At 44.0% G+C, this 15,638-nt stretch overlaps 1 protein-coding gene across 1 annotated transcript in view; it reads right to left on the bottom strand.

The window, feature by feature from the left end:
• LOC114858212 (copine-9-like) overlaps positions 1–15,638 on the bottom strand; it is a 43,327-nt gene that overhangs the window by 3,511 nt on the left and 24,178 nt on the right. Inside the window, exons 8-20 of the mRNA XM_029155135.3 lie at positions 11,479–11,542; positions 10,434–10,537; positions 9,061–9,165; positions 8,422–8,463; positions 8,078–8,153; positions 7,084–7,137; positions 6,749–6,810; positions 6,252–6,298; positions 5,311–5,492; positions 4,227–4,354; positions 2,255–2,357; positions 2,104–2,161; positions 414–487 (exon numbers count right to left, since the gene is read on the bottom strand). Coding sequence (XP_029010968.1) covers positions 414–487; positions 2,104–2,161; positions 2,255–2,357; positions 4,227–4,354; positions 5,311–5,492; positions 6,252–6,298; positions 6,749–6,810; positions 7,084–7,137; positions 8,078–8,153; positions 8,422–8,463; positions 9,061–9,165; positions 10,434–10,537; positions 11,479–11,542 — 1,099 coding nt within the window. The remainder of the gene's footprint in view (positions 1–413; positions 488–2,103; positions 2,162–2,254; positions 2,358–4,226; positions 4,355–5,310; positions 5,493–6,251; positions 6,299–6,748; positions 6,811–7,083; positions 7,138–8,077; positions 8,154–8,421; positions 8,464–9,060; positions 9,166–10,433; positions 10,538–11,478; positions 11,543–15,638) is intronic.

A 15,638-nucleotide genomic window follows, 5' to 3' on the forward strand; every position in this document is an offset into this window, starting at 1 on the left:
AGTCCTGTGGAGAGTCAAGCTGTTGTTTCACTGACTTTTCCAATACATTTTATTCTGTCAGAATTTAAGAGCCCATTTTTTGTGTATAGCACGTCCTCAATATGTGTTTGATTTGGGGTAAATACCCACAGGACTACAGTTGTTTAAGTGTTGACAGAAAATACACAGTTCTTTGGAAAATCTAAATAAAATACTAAAATGCATTTAGTGCAAGAGAGTCCAGGTAAATATATCCTATGATACCATAACAGCCCAACCTTTATTTCTGATTAACCTATAATACATACTGTACATATCTGTGTGTGTGCGTGTGCATATATACATTTCTTTTTGTCCCTATCTCTATTATGTCAGGTTTTTCCTACACATGGGAACACTGGAGCTGTTTATCTTTGTCATGACTGCATCGTTACCTGTACAATGTCTCTCTCGGCAAAACGTCCTCTGGAGGAAACCCTCACCTCGTCACCGTCCAGCTCTTCCATGGCTAAAAGGAAAAAGCCAAAGCAACTCTGAGAACTCGGACGCACTGAGGATGCTCGCGCATATTTTCACGATGTGATAGCACTAACTATGTCATATCGAGCAAACATTCGGCACAATCACGCTACAGGGACGAACAATGAAATTATTCTGACTTCTCGCAGCTGAAGAGTTTAGCTACGGGAGCACACAGCCCGTCCCGCTCCAATGGAGATGTCATTGTCTGAAGTCTAAGAGAAGCCCCAGAACACACTGAATATTCAGTATCTGTAGGATGGAAGGCGGCCGTGTACAAAGCGCGGTCACACAAGCAAACATTGGAGTCACGTCGAAAAAACGAGCAGCCAGAAAGCGGGTTTATTACTGGAACACAATGACCAAACCAAAACCAAGACGTGTTCATCAGAATGGCTCAACAGCAGAAAGGCGCACACACCTGGAGGTGCCATTAAAGGCAATCTGATGTGAGGACCTCTGAAGCGACCTGAGTGTTTTCACTACCTATTCCAATCATTCCATCGCTTAAATGAGTGGAAAACGATGAGATCCATCAAACACAATCATGAGGTGTTAAGTCGTCACACGCTGCTGAGCAGTAACAGCCTGTGCTCACACACAAGAGGTTCCCACTGAAAAGCAATCCATTGATCTGTGAGCTGTGGGACGGCTCCACACTCGGCTCTATTGACTTTCTGTAGCTGTTCTCCCAGGAAGGGAACCGGCTACTGCTGTGTATGAAGAAGCAATTACAATACAGCTGCTATAGTGGCTTGTAACTTCCCTCAAATCGGGTCAAAGTCAAAGTCAAGCGCTGCCTTTGACCAAACATTTGTGCCTTTGCTGTTCCAAGGTTGTGGAATCCAATTAAAATGGATTAGATTTCAGATGTAGTCTGCGCCCGCTGCTTAACAGCTTATCAAATTCTGCTTAGTATTTCAGAGATGCTCTTAAATAATAACATCCACTTGATGGTAACCGGCGTTCGACCTGGTGAGGCAGCAAACTGCATAACAACAAGTGAGCACCCGGCACCAGAACACGGAAGGACCCCGGACCCTGTGTTTGAATTCGGGTTTTTGGCCTATAATAAAAAAAATATATAATATTGTTTAAAAATATCATTTGTTTTGACACGTGTACGCAAGAAATATTAGTTTGAAAGTGGATGGACCAGCAGAGCAGAGAGATGGACTGGGTTGATGGGAGTTCGACTCAGCTGGTGACATGGATCAACGTCTGCACGGGCTCTCTGCCCTGTCTGCGCAGACCCATCCACAGCCAACTGCAATGTGCCATGTGTCCTGACACCTGTCAATCAAAGCCAGCATCACATTTTTTGCACGCTGACTCCCATCCTGCCACACACGGCAGGGTGATAAACTGATGTGTGATCTGTTGTGATTAAAATGCATCTTAACAATTCACACCTTGTTCTGACGCGGCGCGCTTTGTTGTTTCCTCTTACCATGAAGCACAGCATCCACAGCTCGTCATGGTGATGCTGACAAAGCCAGGATGACCCAACAAACGTACCGAGTGGAGTGTTTTCTCGTCATTGATCATTAGTCAGGTTTACTAATGTTATTAGATGGGGATGTGTTGCCACAGTGCTGCACTCACCATCGAACTCAGCAGGTCCAACACCTACGATGATGATGGACAGGGGGAGGGACGCTGCCTGCACAGGAGACAAGAAAGGACTGATTGCAGGACGTGACACACAGAAGTGCGACAGCCGCTGCTGTGCATGCGTGTGTGTGTGTTTACTCACGTTGACCACAGCCTCTTTGGTCTGGACCATGTCAGATATCACTCCATCCGTGATCATCAGCAGGACAAAGTACTGGGAGCCGTCTGTAATCTCAGCTGCACAGCTGGGGAACGCACACAAATACACAACATGCAAAGTAAGTACTGTACTCAAGTCAGTTTATGGCATCTTTCCTTTTGTATAGATGCTGAAATATAAACAAGTCTCAAATATATTTCATTATCGTACTCACATTTTAATTTCCCGACAGTGTAGCTCTTATTCTATGCTTCACAAAACCACCACTGCATTATTCACAGATACATTTTCGAGAAATATTCTCAGTGCCTCCACTATAAAAACAGACGTCTAGAATCTAACTCTCCCATATAAATAATGTAACACTCATATTCCTGTACAGTAAGTACAGACACGTATTTATTAGTATTGACTAATTATGAATTAGTATGAATGGAATGAAATGAATGGAGTAATACCAATTTCTGCCTATTACCTGGATCAGATGTGTTATATTCATTTTCATATTTTTTTCAGCTCCAGTATTTCTGGGTTTTGTATGTAATTGTGCCAAAGCAAGTGCGACGCATTTGCTCTGGCGCGCGCGAGCATCATTCGCAACCTAAAAACCATTGCGCAGCCTTGAACAAGCGGCAGAAACGCAGCAGGAGGAAAACAAAACGCGACCCCGCGTTCTCGCCGCTCAACACTGGCTTGGCTGCGAGGGACGAGCGAACAACACGGGCCCCGGCTTGACGCGGTGCCAGATGAGTTCGGAGGATTGTTTGAACATGTGGGTGTTTGTTTGTCCCTTTGTGTGTCCTTCACCTACGGTTTGCGTAGTAGCGGGATTTAATCCGAGCTGCTCTACGTGACCGAACACGCCATTGATCTGTGACGCTCCCTTCTGTGTGAGTAGCGTGCGTGTTATCGCCTTTCTGTGTATTATTATGCAGCGGGTGATTTATGTGCCACCTGAACGCCTCTCGCTGCTTTACATATTGATGCCGAACAAACAAACGGCACACAACAGAAAGCGCGGCATGTACCGGAGGCAGCAAAAGTTTAAGCCTTCACTTCGTTCTCCTCCTTCCTATCACGACACACGCACTTCCTCCTCACTTCTTACTGGTGCAAAGGTGGAGCTAGAGCTGTTTTTTCTGCTTCGGGGAGTGGTAAAACCCCCTCGGGGCTCTGGAATTCAATTAAGAATTTGTTTGAGAGAAAATAATATTCTCTGTCTCTCTGTTTTTTGTTTGGTTGTTGTTTATGTTGAGAGCCATGCTCCTGAAAAGCAGCCAAAGGAGAAGATTCTGTATCAACACTGTTCCATCTGAAGCAACATTCAGCCAGATTCATACAGTAATCAATATAGATCCGACTTTTGCTCCTCTTAATTAAAATCTACTTTGAATGTACAGCAGGTACAGATAAAACTCATGATTAAACAAAAGATGGAAATGAACAAGTAAAATCTATTGACTGAGTCATTTCTGAGGCCAAATTGACCTTTCAGACGGTAAGGACCTTGAAAAGATGCCGCTTCCTGATGAAGTGCTGCAAATAGTGGTTTCTAGGTGAGATAGATCTTACAGTAGTTTTTTCTCAGTATCTGCTTGATGCGAATAATCTTACGTGTCCTGATTTAGAAACACCACCTTCATATCATCAATAAAAGGTCACATTCAAAACACATTTGATGAAAATCCGGAAGCTCCTTCGTCTATGACTTTAAAATGTCATGTGATTGTGATGCTGTGTTCGAAGAAAGGTGTTTGCGACTCTTTTGGTTGCTTTTCAACTTAAAAGAACCTGCTAGACTGTTTGAATGTCATCAGCCCTTCAAGTGTTATCGGATTCATGATGAGGCCTCAGTGGGCGCAGCTACACGTGGGACAGACAAGAAACAAGTTGAAATCCAAAACAACTTAGAAAAGACTAAGTTGGACCTTTAATTGCATGAAGCACTACTTACTTTGCTACTTTGTTGATAACAGGTGCAAAGTTGGTGGGTCCGTAGAGCTGCACTGTCCTCAGGCTCTGAAAATACGCCTCCAGAACCCCCTCGATTCCTACACAGTTGGAATTATCACCGTCCCCGTTCTGCAACAAACAGTAAGAGTTTCTCTACGTGGGAATATAACACTTTTTAATCTAATGTAATCTAATCTTTTAATCTAAGATCATGAAATGAAGAAGGCATATGTAACTTAAGAAATACAACACAATATAAAAGTTATACAGAGCTCAAATTAGCTTAGATCTTATTTAGAAATATAGATTCCTATAAACCACTTGGCCGATTTTTAACTCGAGAAGCACAGGGTCCTTTGTTAGTCAACATCAGCAGCTTTCTTACATCCCACCAGTTCAGGGAAGTAAGTAAGAAAGTGTTGGATGGATTGGGAATAAAAAGCAGCAGTAGATCAGATTTAAACACTGAGCTTCCATCGAGTAGAGATCCCTTGAAGATTTGAAAAAAAATGGAAGCAGCACAGGCTGAGATGCATTGATTTATCTCTATTACTGGAGAAGCTACAGCCTGACAGAGTCATGACATACGGTAACAGATACCTGGCTGAAAACACGCCTGCATGCCTTCAGTTTCTACAGATGGCTCCTAAACACTGGAGCTCCCTGAGTCCAAGACTCATTAATTCATGAGATCGAGTATTCGTACAGCCCACGTTTTAAAAAACCAGAACTAAAACGTCCCAGTAGGACCTGAAATCTCCACACGGCACCTTTAACCAGTCCATTCATTATGCCGCTAATTGTATAAGTTCAGCTCCAGCTTGTTTCTGGCCGACTGCTCTCGGGCCTCGCGAGGCTGCAAGGACAAGCGAAGGGCACGCTGGGAGCCTCCTGCTGGCAGGCAGATGAGCCAGCTCCTCAAGCCGTGCGACCAGTTGTTGGCACAGCAACAAACCACAGCTCCTGTGTGCACGTGGAGGCCTCAGACTGGTGTGTGTGTGTGTGTGTGTGTGTGTGTGTGTGTGTGTGTGTGTGTGTGTGTGTGTGTGTGTGTGTGTGTGTGTGTGTGTGTGTGTGTGTCTCACCAGGGGGAAGGCATGGGAGATTTTGCCATCGGGGGGCAGTTTAGCTCCAAAGCCATAGGCAGGAAAAAGCTTGTCGCTGTCGTAGTCCTGGATTATCTCCCCCACCGCCTTCAGGGCCATGGCATATGCATTCATCTGGTAGGGGCTCATATAGTGGAGGGAGGTGGGCTGGGACGGGTTTCCTTAAGAGGTGACACGAGAAATTAAAGTGAGCGACGGAATGTATGTCATCCTCTATCTTGTCGATTTTCACCTGTGAAATAATAGAAACAATAAATCACCAGTGGAAAACGGGGGGTGATTGATGCCAGGGAAAACAACATCTGCTCCATCTTTCAAACAGGCTTCCTACTATGAGTGGAGCATTTGCATTTTTGATTTAGCTTTTAGAGAATGTGAACCAGGATTATTAAGAGTTATCGGTTGATTTATTCATCTTAATGTCGTACACACAGTGTGATATCACCAAGGGAAGCCTGTGTTCTCCCTCTGAGACGAGACGGCCTGAATTTTCTTTTCTCGCCATTATAAAAACAGAGCCCCGCTTGTTCAGCCCAACCTACAGATGCTGTGATTCGCAGGGTTTTATTATTATTGTAAGGAATTCTGTTCAGAAGGACAATGGGTCAGAAAGTGCATCCATCCATTAATCAATGTTATGCTTCAGCACTGTCATCACCAGAACCGCTAAACATCACAACATGCTGTTACTCGTCAGACACACCCACCGACATTTTGCATATTTTACAAAATGTCAAACTATTGCTTTATCAACTGATGCATCGCTGGCAGCTCTTATGGGTGCAGCCTGTCAGAGCTTTGTATCACGGTTCGTGCTATGATATCATGTCTGGTCTGCGGGAAGTTCATGAGGAGGTCACTGAAAGGCAAGACAATATATGAGAAGAGAAAAGAAGTCTAAACCTTAGCATCAGACTCACCATTGGATGCTGTGAAATCTATAGCCACGGTGAAGTTCAGCTGGGTTCTGTTAAAATAAATAAATAAAGAGCATCATACTGTACCTTCTGCAGCAGCTTATCCAACCTACAGTATACACACGGACTGAATGAACTGCAATGCAACCAGCTTACTGGTTCACTGGCTAATTGGTATGGTGGCTGAACAGTCCCTCTGCCATCTTGAAGTTCTAATTATGTAAAACATGTGAAATCATTAATTACCTAACTAAATATATTAAATATTTACAAATGGGCTCTACTGGTCTAAACTTCCCCAAATCGCTGCCACTTCAGAGGCAGATGAATTCTGTATGACACTCGCAAAAGAGCTTTTGGGAAATCTAATCTGGTACCTTCATGATGACTACACACACACACACACACACACACACACACACACACACACACACACACACGACCCAAACGGTGGCTATTGACAGTCACTTTGAGAGGAGGCTAATTATTATTCCACTCACCCTCCTCGAATGAAATCCACAAAGGTGTGCTCGGACTCCACTTTGAAGGACAGCAGAGTTACCTGGTGAACACACACACACACACACACACACACACACACACACACACACACACACACACACACACACACACACCGGATGATAAACAGAGGAGGGAGGTGGACCAAGGCCAGGTACAGTAGACACGAAGGCAAAATGACAAACAGGTGGCCAGATGGAAGCAGATGTAAGAGGTGATGCCTATGTAAATATCTATATCTGTATATATTTTAATAAAGCATAAAATACCTACATATGAAATAACAAGCACATACTGGGAATGTGGGCGGACTCACCGTTCCTGAGTTGATATATTTTTTCTTCTTGCCTTTCTTCTTAGGATTTAAAACCTGCCAGTGATGGGGAAAGCGAGTTAGCGATCTAGATGGTACTTGCAGAACCACTTCATACGCTGGAATGATGTTTAATAATGAACATGAATAATTCATCACATGTTAATCCCGGCAGCACTGAATTGAAACCAATATTGCATTCAGCCGTGTGTGTGTCAAGTGTAGAGAACAGGAAAATGAACTGGGAGAGGTGAAGAGATTAAACCATCCATCCATCCATCCATCCATCCATCCATCCATCCATCCATCCATCCATCCATCCATCCATCCATCCATCCATCCATCCATCCATCCATCCATCCATCCATCCATCCATCCATCCATCCATCCATCAGGTGGGAGAGAACTCAAACAAGCAGGTCAGAGGTGAACAGCAACAAAAGCGGGTCCCTACAGCACATGTTAACTAACCAAGGCCATAGCCATCAGCTGCCAGGGGCCACCAGATGTGGCCTGAGGATTTCCAAAGCTCCTGGCATTGATACCCCCTCAGTACATTGTCCAGAGCCAAAGTCTATTCCCTAAAAATATATAAGCCTCGGGCTAAAGTCCCCACGGCCCACGCAAACCTATGGCTGGACCTGGGTCTCAGCCATTCGGGGGCATCTGGAGGAGTCGGTCTCTGGAGCCCTGCAGGCCTGGTCCTAGACCTAGAGAGATGATTGTTGTCACAGCCATTCTGAATGCGTATGCATCTGTCTCTCTGTGATTTCATCCATTCAGGTAAATATTGTAAACACTCTGTGTGAAAAGATAGAATTCCACCTCCAAACTGCTTTAGCCTAGAAGCGGTTGTACACGGGCCGCTGAGTTCTATGCTCAGTGAGCTGAATTTCAAATATCAAAACCAAACAGCCCCTAAATTGGAGTTACGAGGTCGAGGAATGAAGAAAGCAATAAAAACGCCGCGCACCACCCTCGCGCTGTCTTGTCTTACCTCGTAGACGTTGAACTGGTTCTGGCCTCGAGAAAGCTCCCGGTAGCTGGTGGTGAACTCGCCTATGAAGTCGTGGCTGCAGACAAACAACGCCCACGCGCACAAGTGAGCACGGACACAGTTTCTCTTATCATCTGAGCCAAATTGTCATGCCTTTCTCTCTTAGATTGTCTCTCCACATCTTAATTTTTCTTCCCGTCAATCTCCCGGTCCATCTGTTTGACCGCTCTCCTCGCTGCACAATCACTTTGCCAAACCACAATTTTTTCCTCCCCCCCGAATGAACACAAAGCTTTTAACTGACTTTTGGCATTCGAGAGACGTTATCGCGCGGCTGAATTTACCTTCCATCCCGATCCCAGTCGTAGACGTCTACCTTTACAGTCCTGAAACAGGAAGACGATATCAGCCATGAAGATGTGATCCTGCATCATATTACAGTAAATAAGAACCCAATGTTCTACCTAATAAAACTAAATCAGCCTGAGCACAGCGCTCACACATTCACTGCTTCAATAATGTTATGCTGAAATGCACGACGGCTGAGGCAGCTGCAGGATATAAGACAGGACACAATCTAAACTCCGAATGACAAGGCCTCTCTATGTCTAGACTCATTTCCATCTACTTAGCACCATTAGCGAAGTTGCCAACAACTTGTAAACATTACATAAAAATAACAATAACCACAATATATGAAAGCAAGAACAAATGTTGTGGAATGTCCTTTACGCTAATACAGCAAGGCGTAACATCCAGACACTTCAACGGCGTGGTGCGAGGCTGTGTGAAAACTGATTCAGTCTCAATAACACCAGCGCTGGTCGATGGGAAATCAAGACCGACTGCTGGCATTATTCTGACTGCCCCAGCGACAGGTGACATCACAAGCCTAAAATTAAAGGGTGCTTGTGATGCTCGGGATGGCATTTCATCCCTCCTCCATTGGAGTCCGTTACAGGCTGTGCTCGACGTTTCCTCACCTGTCATAGTCGCCGTTGCAGAGAGCCCTAACGGGGATGGTGAAGGGCTGCCACACCGGGTTCAGGGTGTTCTTAATCACCTCTGTCTTGTGGCAGATGGTGAACCTGCCAGCGAAGCAACAGACATAAGGCCACTGAAGGGGAAAACATGTTAATCCTGCTTCCATTGTACCTGGGATGTTAATTTAACATATTCAATGGGATTCTCTGCAGCTCCATCTCTGTGTTGCAACAAACCGCTTTGCAGGTTGTCGCGTCTTTTTATGTCTGCTTAAATATATCTGCGGGAAATAACAGAGCTGCAGATAGGATTTTATTGCTATGAACATGTCTCCGGGGCAAAGAAGCGGAGGGAAGTAAACATTGTAAAGACTGAGATAAGCTTTAATTTGTTTGACTCGAAGAAAATAAGACAAGATGCGGGAAAGGAAGTAAGGGGACGAAATAAACCCTTTAATGTGCAAATCACATGCATCAGCTTTGCTTTATCTGCCTAAAACCTGAGTGGAGTCCACGTGTGCACGTCATTAGACGATAGAAGACCAAGTAAAAGTACAGTACTTGATATTCTACCGCTTTAATGCAGCTCCAGTCTAGAGCAGATTTGTTTAACAGACAAAGATTTGACTCACAGCTGGTGGAGGCGTAGCTTGATTTACTGACATAAAGTTAATTCATTGAGGGATGTCAACGTTTATCCGTTCATTTGAATATTTTGCATGGAGAAAAAACATGTGTATAATAATGGGCTTCAACTTTTTGAGGATGAGTCTTAGCAAGGAAACTTTATAAACATATGCACAGTCCTCCACTAGAGCTTCCCTTTATGAAAATGACCCCAGTGACCTTAAAGTCAGGAGTGTAATCTATGCATTTAGAGGGTCTCGTGTTAATACCTGTTCTCGTGATAATGTGCTGATCTCTGCATGTAAATCAGCGTCAAGTTTGCAAGGCTTGTTTTCTACTGCAGTTTACAGCCAGCGTGTGTAAATTAATACGTTAATCCGCCCGATTAAACAGACAGAATGTCTTTTGAAACAGTCATATGCACAGTTTCTGCTGGTCTCTAATTTTCTTTCTGAAATATCAAAGTCATTTTTCTTTCTTTGGTGTCGAAGGTCTCAAATGTAGCTTTGTAAAAAATATGTAGAAAAATGAGAGGAATCGTTTCTGTCCATTTCGAAGTGAGCACTTGGCAGCGTGTTCTCATCTTCAGGTGTGAAGATGAGATAAAGTGAAAAAATGACACCTGTTCATATTCGGTGCACATAGTTTGGCCCGTATTCAGACACTACCTCACTTTACATCACGTCAAACAATATATTAACATAATGATCACTGCTAAAGACACAGATGAACATTTGGGTGCTCACGTTCCGTCCTCGTTGCTCCGGTAGAAAACCAGGAAGGGGTCGGACTTGCCAAAAAAGTCCTTCTTATCCAGCTTGTTGGCACAAAGCTGCATGGTGGCAATGTCCTGAGAAAGAAAACCAGGGTTTTTGTTTCAGGTCAATGAAAATATTTTGTTTTCATTTAGATAATAATTTCATAGAAAGATGTCATGCTGCCTCTATGGATGCGAAGTCATCTGCAGCGTACACTGCAATTCACTGTCATTTAAATTACACACTTTATTAGTGGGAGAAACTGATTTTATTATGGGATGTCTGTAATATAGTCAGAGTGGCTGAGGGAATGGCTTCATTCATATGTATGGGTGGTTACAACAGGTAATGAGGAGCTGTGTAATTCCTTTAGGTACTGAAATGAATGGGACGAGACAGACAGAAGGACGGACGGATAGACGAGCTGGAGGCGCCGAAATCTGTAGACATAGACTGATACTGTACACAGATAATGAGGCCTTTTGCCTGCAGAGAGCCTCATGGGAAACAGTGGAAAAGCTCGACAAACTCACGTGCACACACACACGCATACACACACACGAGCATGCACACAAAGTTATCAAAATCTAAATTTCTGAGGAGCATTTGAATCGTGTCAGGAGCAAAACCTCCCAGAGTAATGATGGTAAACATAGTAAAGATAAGCCCTCTCTCGCTCGCTCTCTCTCTCACAAACACACACCCACACACACACACACACACACACACACCCCACACACACACACACACAGGAAATTTAGTATGTGACATCCTACTTGATATAAATATATTACAGTGTCAAGGGGAAAACGCAAAATTGCAGCAGAAACATCACTTTCCTTCCACCTGACAGTTAATTTCTGGGAAACACAGTGTTTATCGTGATGAAGTGATCTGCAGGTTTAACTCATTTGTTGCATGTCACGGTCAGTCTATGGGAGATTGCACCATCAACAATGTCAATAAAAATGAAAATGCAGTCGATATGACAGGATATTCACATCTTCAGGTGCATGCATGTGTGCGCACTGACCCTGCAGTTGCTGAGCTCCTCTCCCGTCAGGATGATGACGCCACACTTCTTCCCTGGGATCCCACTGAGATTGAATGGATGAGGGCGGGGGGAGAGAGACAGTAAGTGTAGCATGATCATAATTAACACAGTTGCCAAGCAGATGTCATACGTGGCTGTGAGCTGTCACACTAATATAGCAGGAAACAGCCCTGAGGGGAAAATACCTCAGCCCCGGACCGATACTCTAAAGTGCAGCTCATTTCTAAAAATAGGTTCATTTGGAACAATGTGGTGTGATATTAAACATGGGTTTTTATTTTACATTGCGATTGGAAGGAGCAAAATCACACCTGTGCTGTGCTTATCATGTGCTGTGCTGTACATTTTTGTCTGTCCTGTGAGTAGTTATGGTGGATGCTACAGTATGTTGTTATTAATACGTTAATCCAATACAATTGTTTTCTAATAAAAACACTGACAAACAGACAAATATTCCCAAAATTATATATTCAGTTGAATAAACTGATAGTTATAGATAGATTTATAGTCCACTTATCTATAGTGTATGTTCTGTTTCATTTGTTCATCTGCTGCATGAATGTATTCATGAATCTGAGCTTGAATGTAAATCTTGTTAACAAGATTCTAGGGTCCTTTACAAGAAACATCAACCTAAAGTATTTATGTAGGAACAGATAACTGAGTGAAAGGAAAACATACAGTATATAGCAGACAAAACCACGAGCACACATTATTAACTCTGAGCTGAGTTGGGAAATAACTGCTACTGTAATAATAATATTTTATATACTTTAGATACATGCTAGGTTCATATCTGTGTGCGTTTTGCACCTCCAGTCCAGTCAATTACTCAAGGTCAGAGCTTGTAGGAGTGAATTGCTTTTCTTTTTCTCTCATTTAAAGCTGGAATGTTGAGACTGAACTGACTCCAGCGAAGAAGAACTATGACAAAAAGGAGACAAATTGAACACAAAAAAGAAAATGTCCGTAGAGGACACTTTCAGAGATTTGGAGTAAGAAAAGAGAAATAGGCGATAACTTTATGATAGGAAAGGCACAAAAAGACCAAGCCTGACTGCTGTGTCATTATACCTCCCTGAATCACAAGATGTGCTTTAAAAAGATGAAGGAGGAGGAGGAGGAGAAATGGGGTGAAAGTGAAGAAGACAAAATGACACGCCACATTGAAAAAAGGAATCAGGTTGAAAGAAAGATGAGACAAGGGAGAAAGGGGGAGAGTCGGCCTGATGCATGAGAAACGTCAGCTTGTCAACTCGCATTTTAATTAAAGATGACATGTCAGATGGATCATTACAACACCAGTGGAGCAGAGAGAGTCATCAAAGCAGCAAACAGATTAGATTTCTTATCAATCACTAAAGTGAAGGACAGAGGATAGAGAATTTCGAGAAGGCCCTTTTTTGGCATCTAAGTGGTTAAAACCTAACTTAAAAACTATTTACTTCTTGACTAATATATACAGGGACATTCATCATCCACCGCTCCTGTGACAGTTCTGTCAAACTGTGTGGCAGAGTAACAATGTGCTTGGACCTTGATATCAACGCTTCAAACTCCTCTGTAAACACACAGCTAATAAAGCAAATATAAAAGTGTCCGTGGCAAATAAATATTTCCTGAGTTTATTCCGGCAGCATAATCAAATCTGTATTTTTTTATTCAGGTCAGCTTGATTTGAATAATTCCAGCAGAATGAGTCTCTATATGGGGCATTTATTAGATATAATTATTCTCTTTTACATTTTTGGGAGAGATTTTGTAACGCTTCCACCAGACACTTTGTGCTGCAGTTCAGCCCAAATACAACATTTTGGAAACAAGGGGCCTGAGGCAAAGCGAGAGGGCAGAGCTGCTGTCCACCGACCCTAAATATAAAAAAAAAAACCAACAACCCCATCACCAGTGACACAGACTTATTTCGCTTTAATACTGGAGAAGACGGAGCCAAACAAGTGACAGCAGCAGAAAAAAAAAGGCAAAACAAAGGCACCGCGTCGTGAAAAATGATTCAAGTAGCGAGAGACGAAAGAGGAATGAGAGCCTGATGGAAATAAAGTGAAAACCCACCGAGGGCCTGTGTTAGCTACTCTCTGCCCGTCTGATAAATCCACAGCCTTCCATGACGCTCCTTTAAAGTCCACGGATTCTCCGGCTGGTGCTGCCTGCCAGCTGTAACGGGCAGCAGTTAGAGAATTATTTATGAATTTATCTGCAGCGCGTCCGACTGTGCGCCCGCCAGCTCCCGGCCTCTGGAGTGCGTGTCCGAGTCCGCTCGCTGATTGCGGCGTGACGACGCGCCGTCCCTTCGCTGCACATTGGAGTCATTAAGCTGCGCTGCTGCTCATCGAGATGCGTTTGAGGCCGCGGAGACTTGTTAGAGACTGTTCTCGTGATGCCGGTGTTTTGGTTTATACAGCAGTGAGCTGGAACCGAATCGGATGGCAACGCAACAAAGTCCGCTTTACAGCACGTGCACTGCTTTGCATTAGTCTCACACACGAGGTCTATGCGATGCGAGGCAGCTCGGAGTCGTTCATTCGCCGAAATTAAATGGAGCACAGCTACTGACGGATCACGGGTTAACCTGGAGGGCACGGCTGCCCGTCATGCTGCCTGCTGTGCACCGGTGTCCTGACCTTTCTGCAACGCTGGAAAGGTAAAACCACAACTCATTGCGCGTTAATGCGGCCTGTGCTTTGTCGAATCCTGCAGAAGCCCTCCTCCATCAGCAACACACAAATGGAGCCAGTAAATCAATGATCCTGTATATTCTCAGGCCATTACTGTAATTAATCAGATGAATATTACATTGGGTTGTCTTAATCGGTTGGGGGAGGGGGGGGGGGGGGGGGGGGGGGGGGGGGGGGGGCTAATGTGGTCATAGGTCATTGTGTCAGAGATAATTTGAAGTTTATATTTATTGTTTGTAGTGTCTTTTGTGCACTGTTGGCACTTGTACATCAAAAGCTCCAAATATTGACATCTCCTCTATTACAAACTCAACAGCTACTATTATTGCCACTTGTATTAAATAACCTGTTAATAGTACAACCACTTGGACTTTCACCCACGAAGAAATACTCATACATTAACATATAATATAGTGGCGAAAGGCGCAGGCTGCTGTGTACATTACTGTAGCTGTCTCACCAGTGTCCCTGCCCGATCAATCAGCGCACACTGCTGGCCAGACTCAGTCGGTCAGGCTGGGTGATTATACCCCGGCTGCTAAAGAAGAGCGGCTTCTCGTGCTTAGAGGAGGGGAGGGGGTGAAAGGGCCCATAAATCTGACATATTGCTCTGAAATCCACATTAGTGCCCGGCCATGAGGGAGCCGCGGCGCAGAAATGAAATTCTGACGCTTGCGCGGCGGCCGAACATCGAAAGAGGAGAAAGTCAAAGGAAAAAAGTTTGAACTATGTTGTTTGTCAGCACTAAGGACACCTATTATAAATGCTGCTGAACGAGTTTGTCTAATGAAGCTTCAGTAAAAGGTCGTCTCACATTTATCTTCTCCTTAAACACCTGTTTAATCCGTTTTCCTCCCGTGTTTGTCCATTAACCGCTGAACCCATTAGCAGTGTATTTAACAGTTAGCGCACCTTCCCCTTCGTCTAGTTGCTCCCAAATCAGGTAACCTGGGCTAATTGTTTGTTGTCCGTTCATCAAGGCCAATCTCACGCAAATTAGAAAGTCCTCGTCAGAATAAAGAAGCGCTGTATGGCTGCGCCCCTTCAAGCTTCCCCATGGAACACACATGTTCATATGAGTTTAACCCGTCAACCTCCGCACGACCTTCCTCATGAATAAAAATAGCTTCACTGACTTTGGTAGCACATTGCTACAGCACATGTCACACTCACACACACACAGGTTAACGTTGTTAAAGGACTTGTGTAGTTACAGACAGCTGGAAATGAATGTGCTCTGTATGCAGGCTGCTGTATATGTCTCCGCTGCATCACATTTACTATTTATTGATGTACATCCTGTCAGGCGCTTTATTGCCAAAGGCTGTAACAGAATAGTTTTCTGCATAGCTGCTGATCCCCTTTCCTCTGTATTGGTTTGCTCTTCCAAAAAAAAAGCTCTAAAGAACGTCCTGTACACTTCACTTCCAACCCCACTTGCTTCTA

The sequence above is a fragment of the Betta splendens genome, chromosome 7, assembly GCF_900634795.4.
Source record: "Betta splendens chromosome 7, fBetSpl5.4, whole genome shotgun sequence".
In the NCBI taxonomy this organism is placed as follows: domain Eukaryota; kingdom Metazoa; phylum Chordata; class Actinopteri; order Anabantiformes; family Osphronemidae; genus Betta; species Betta splendens.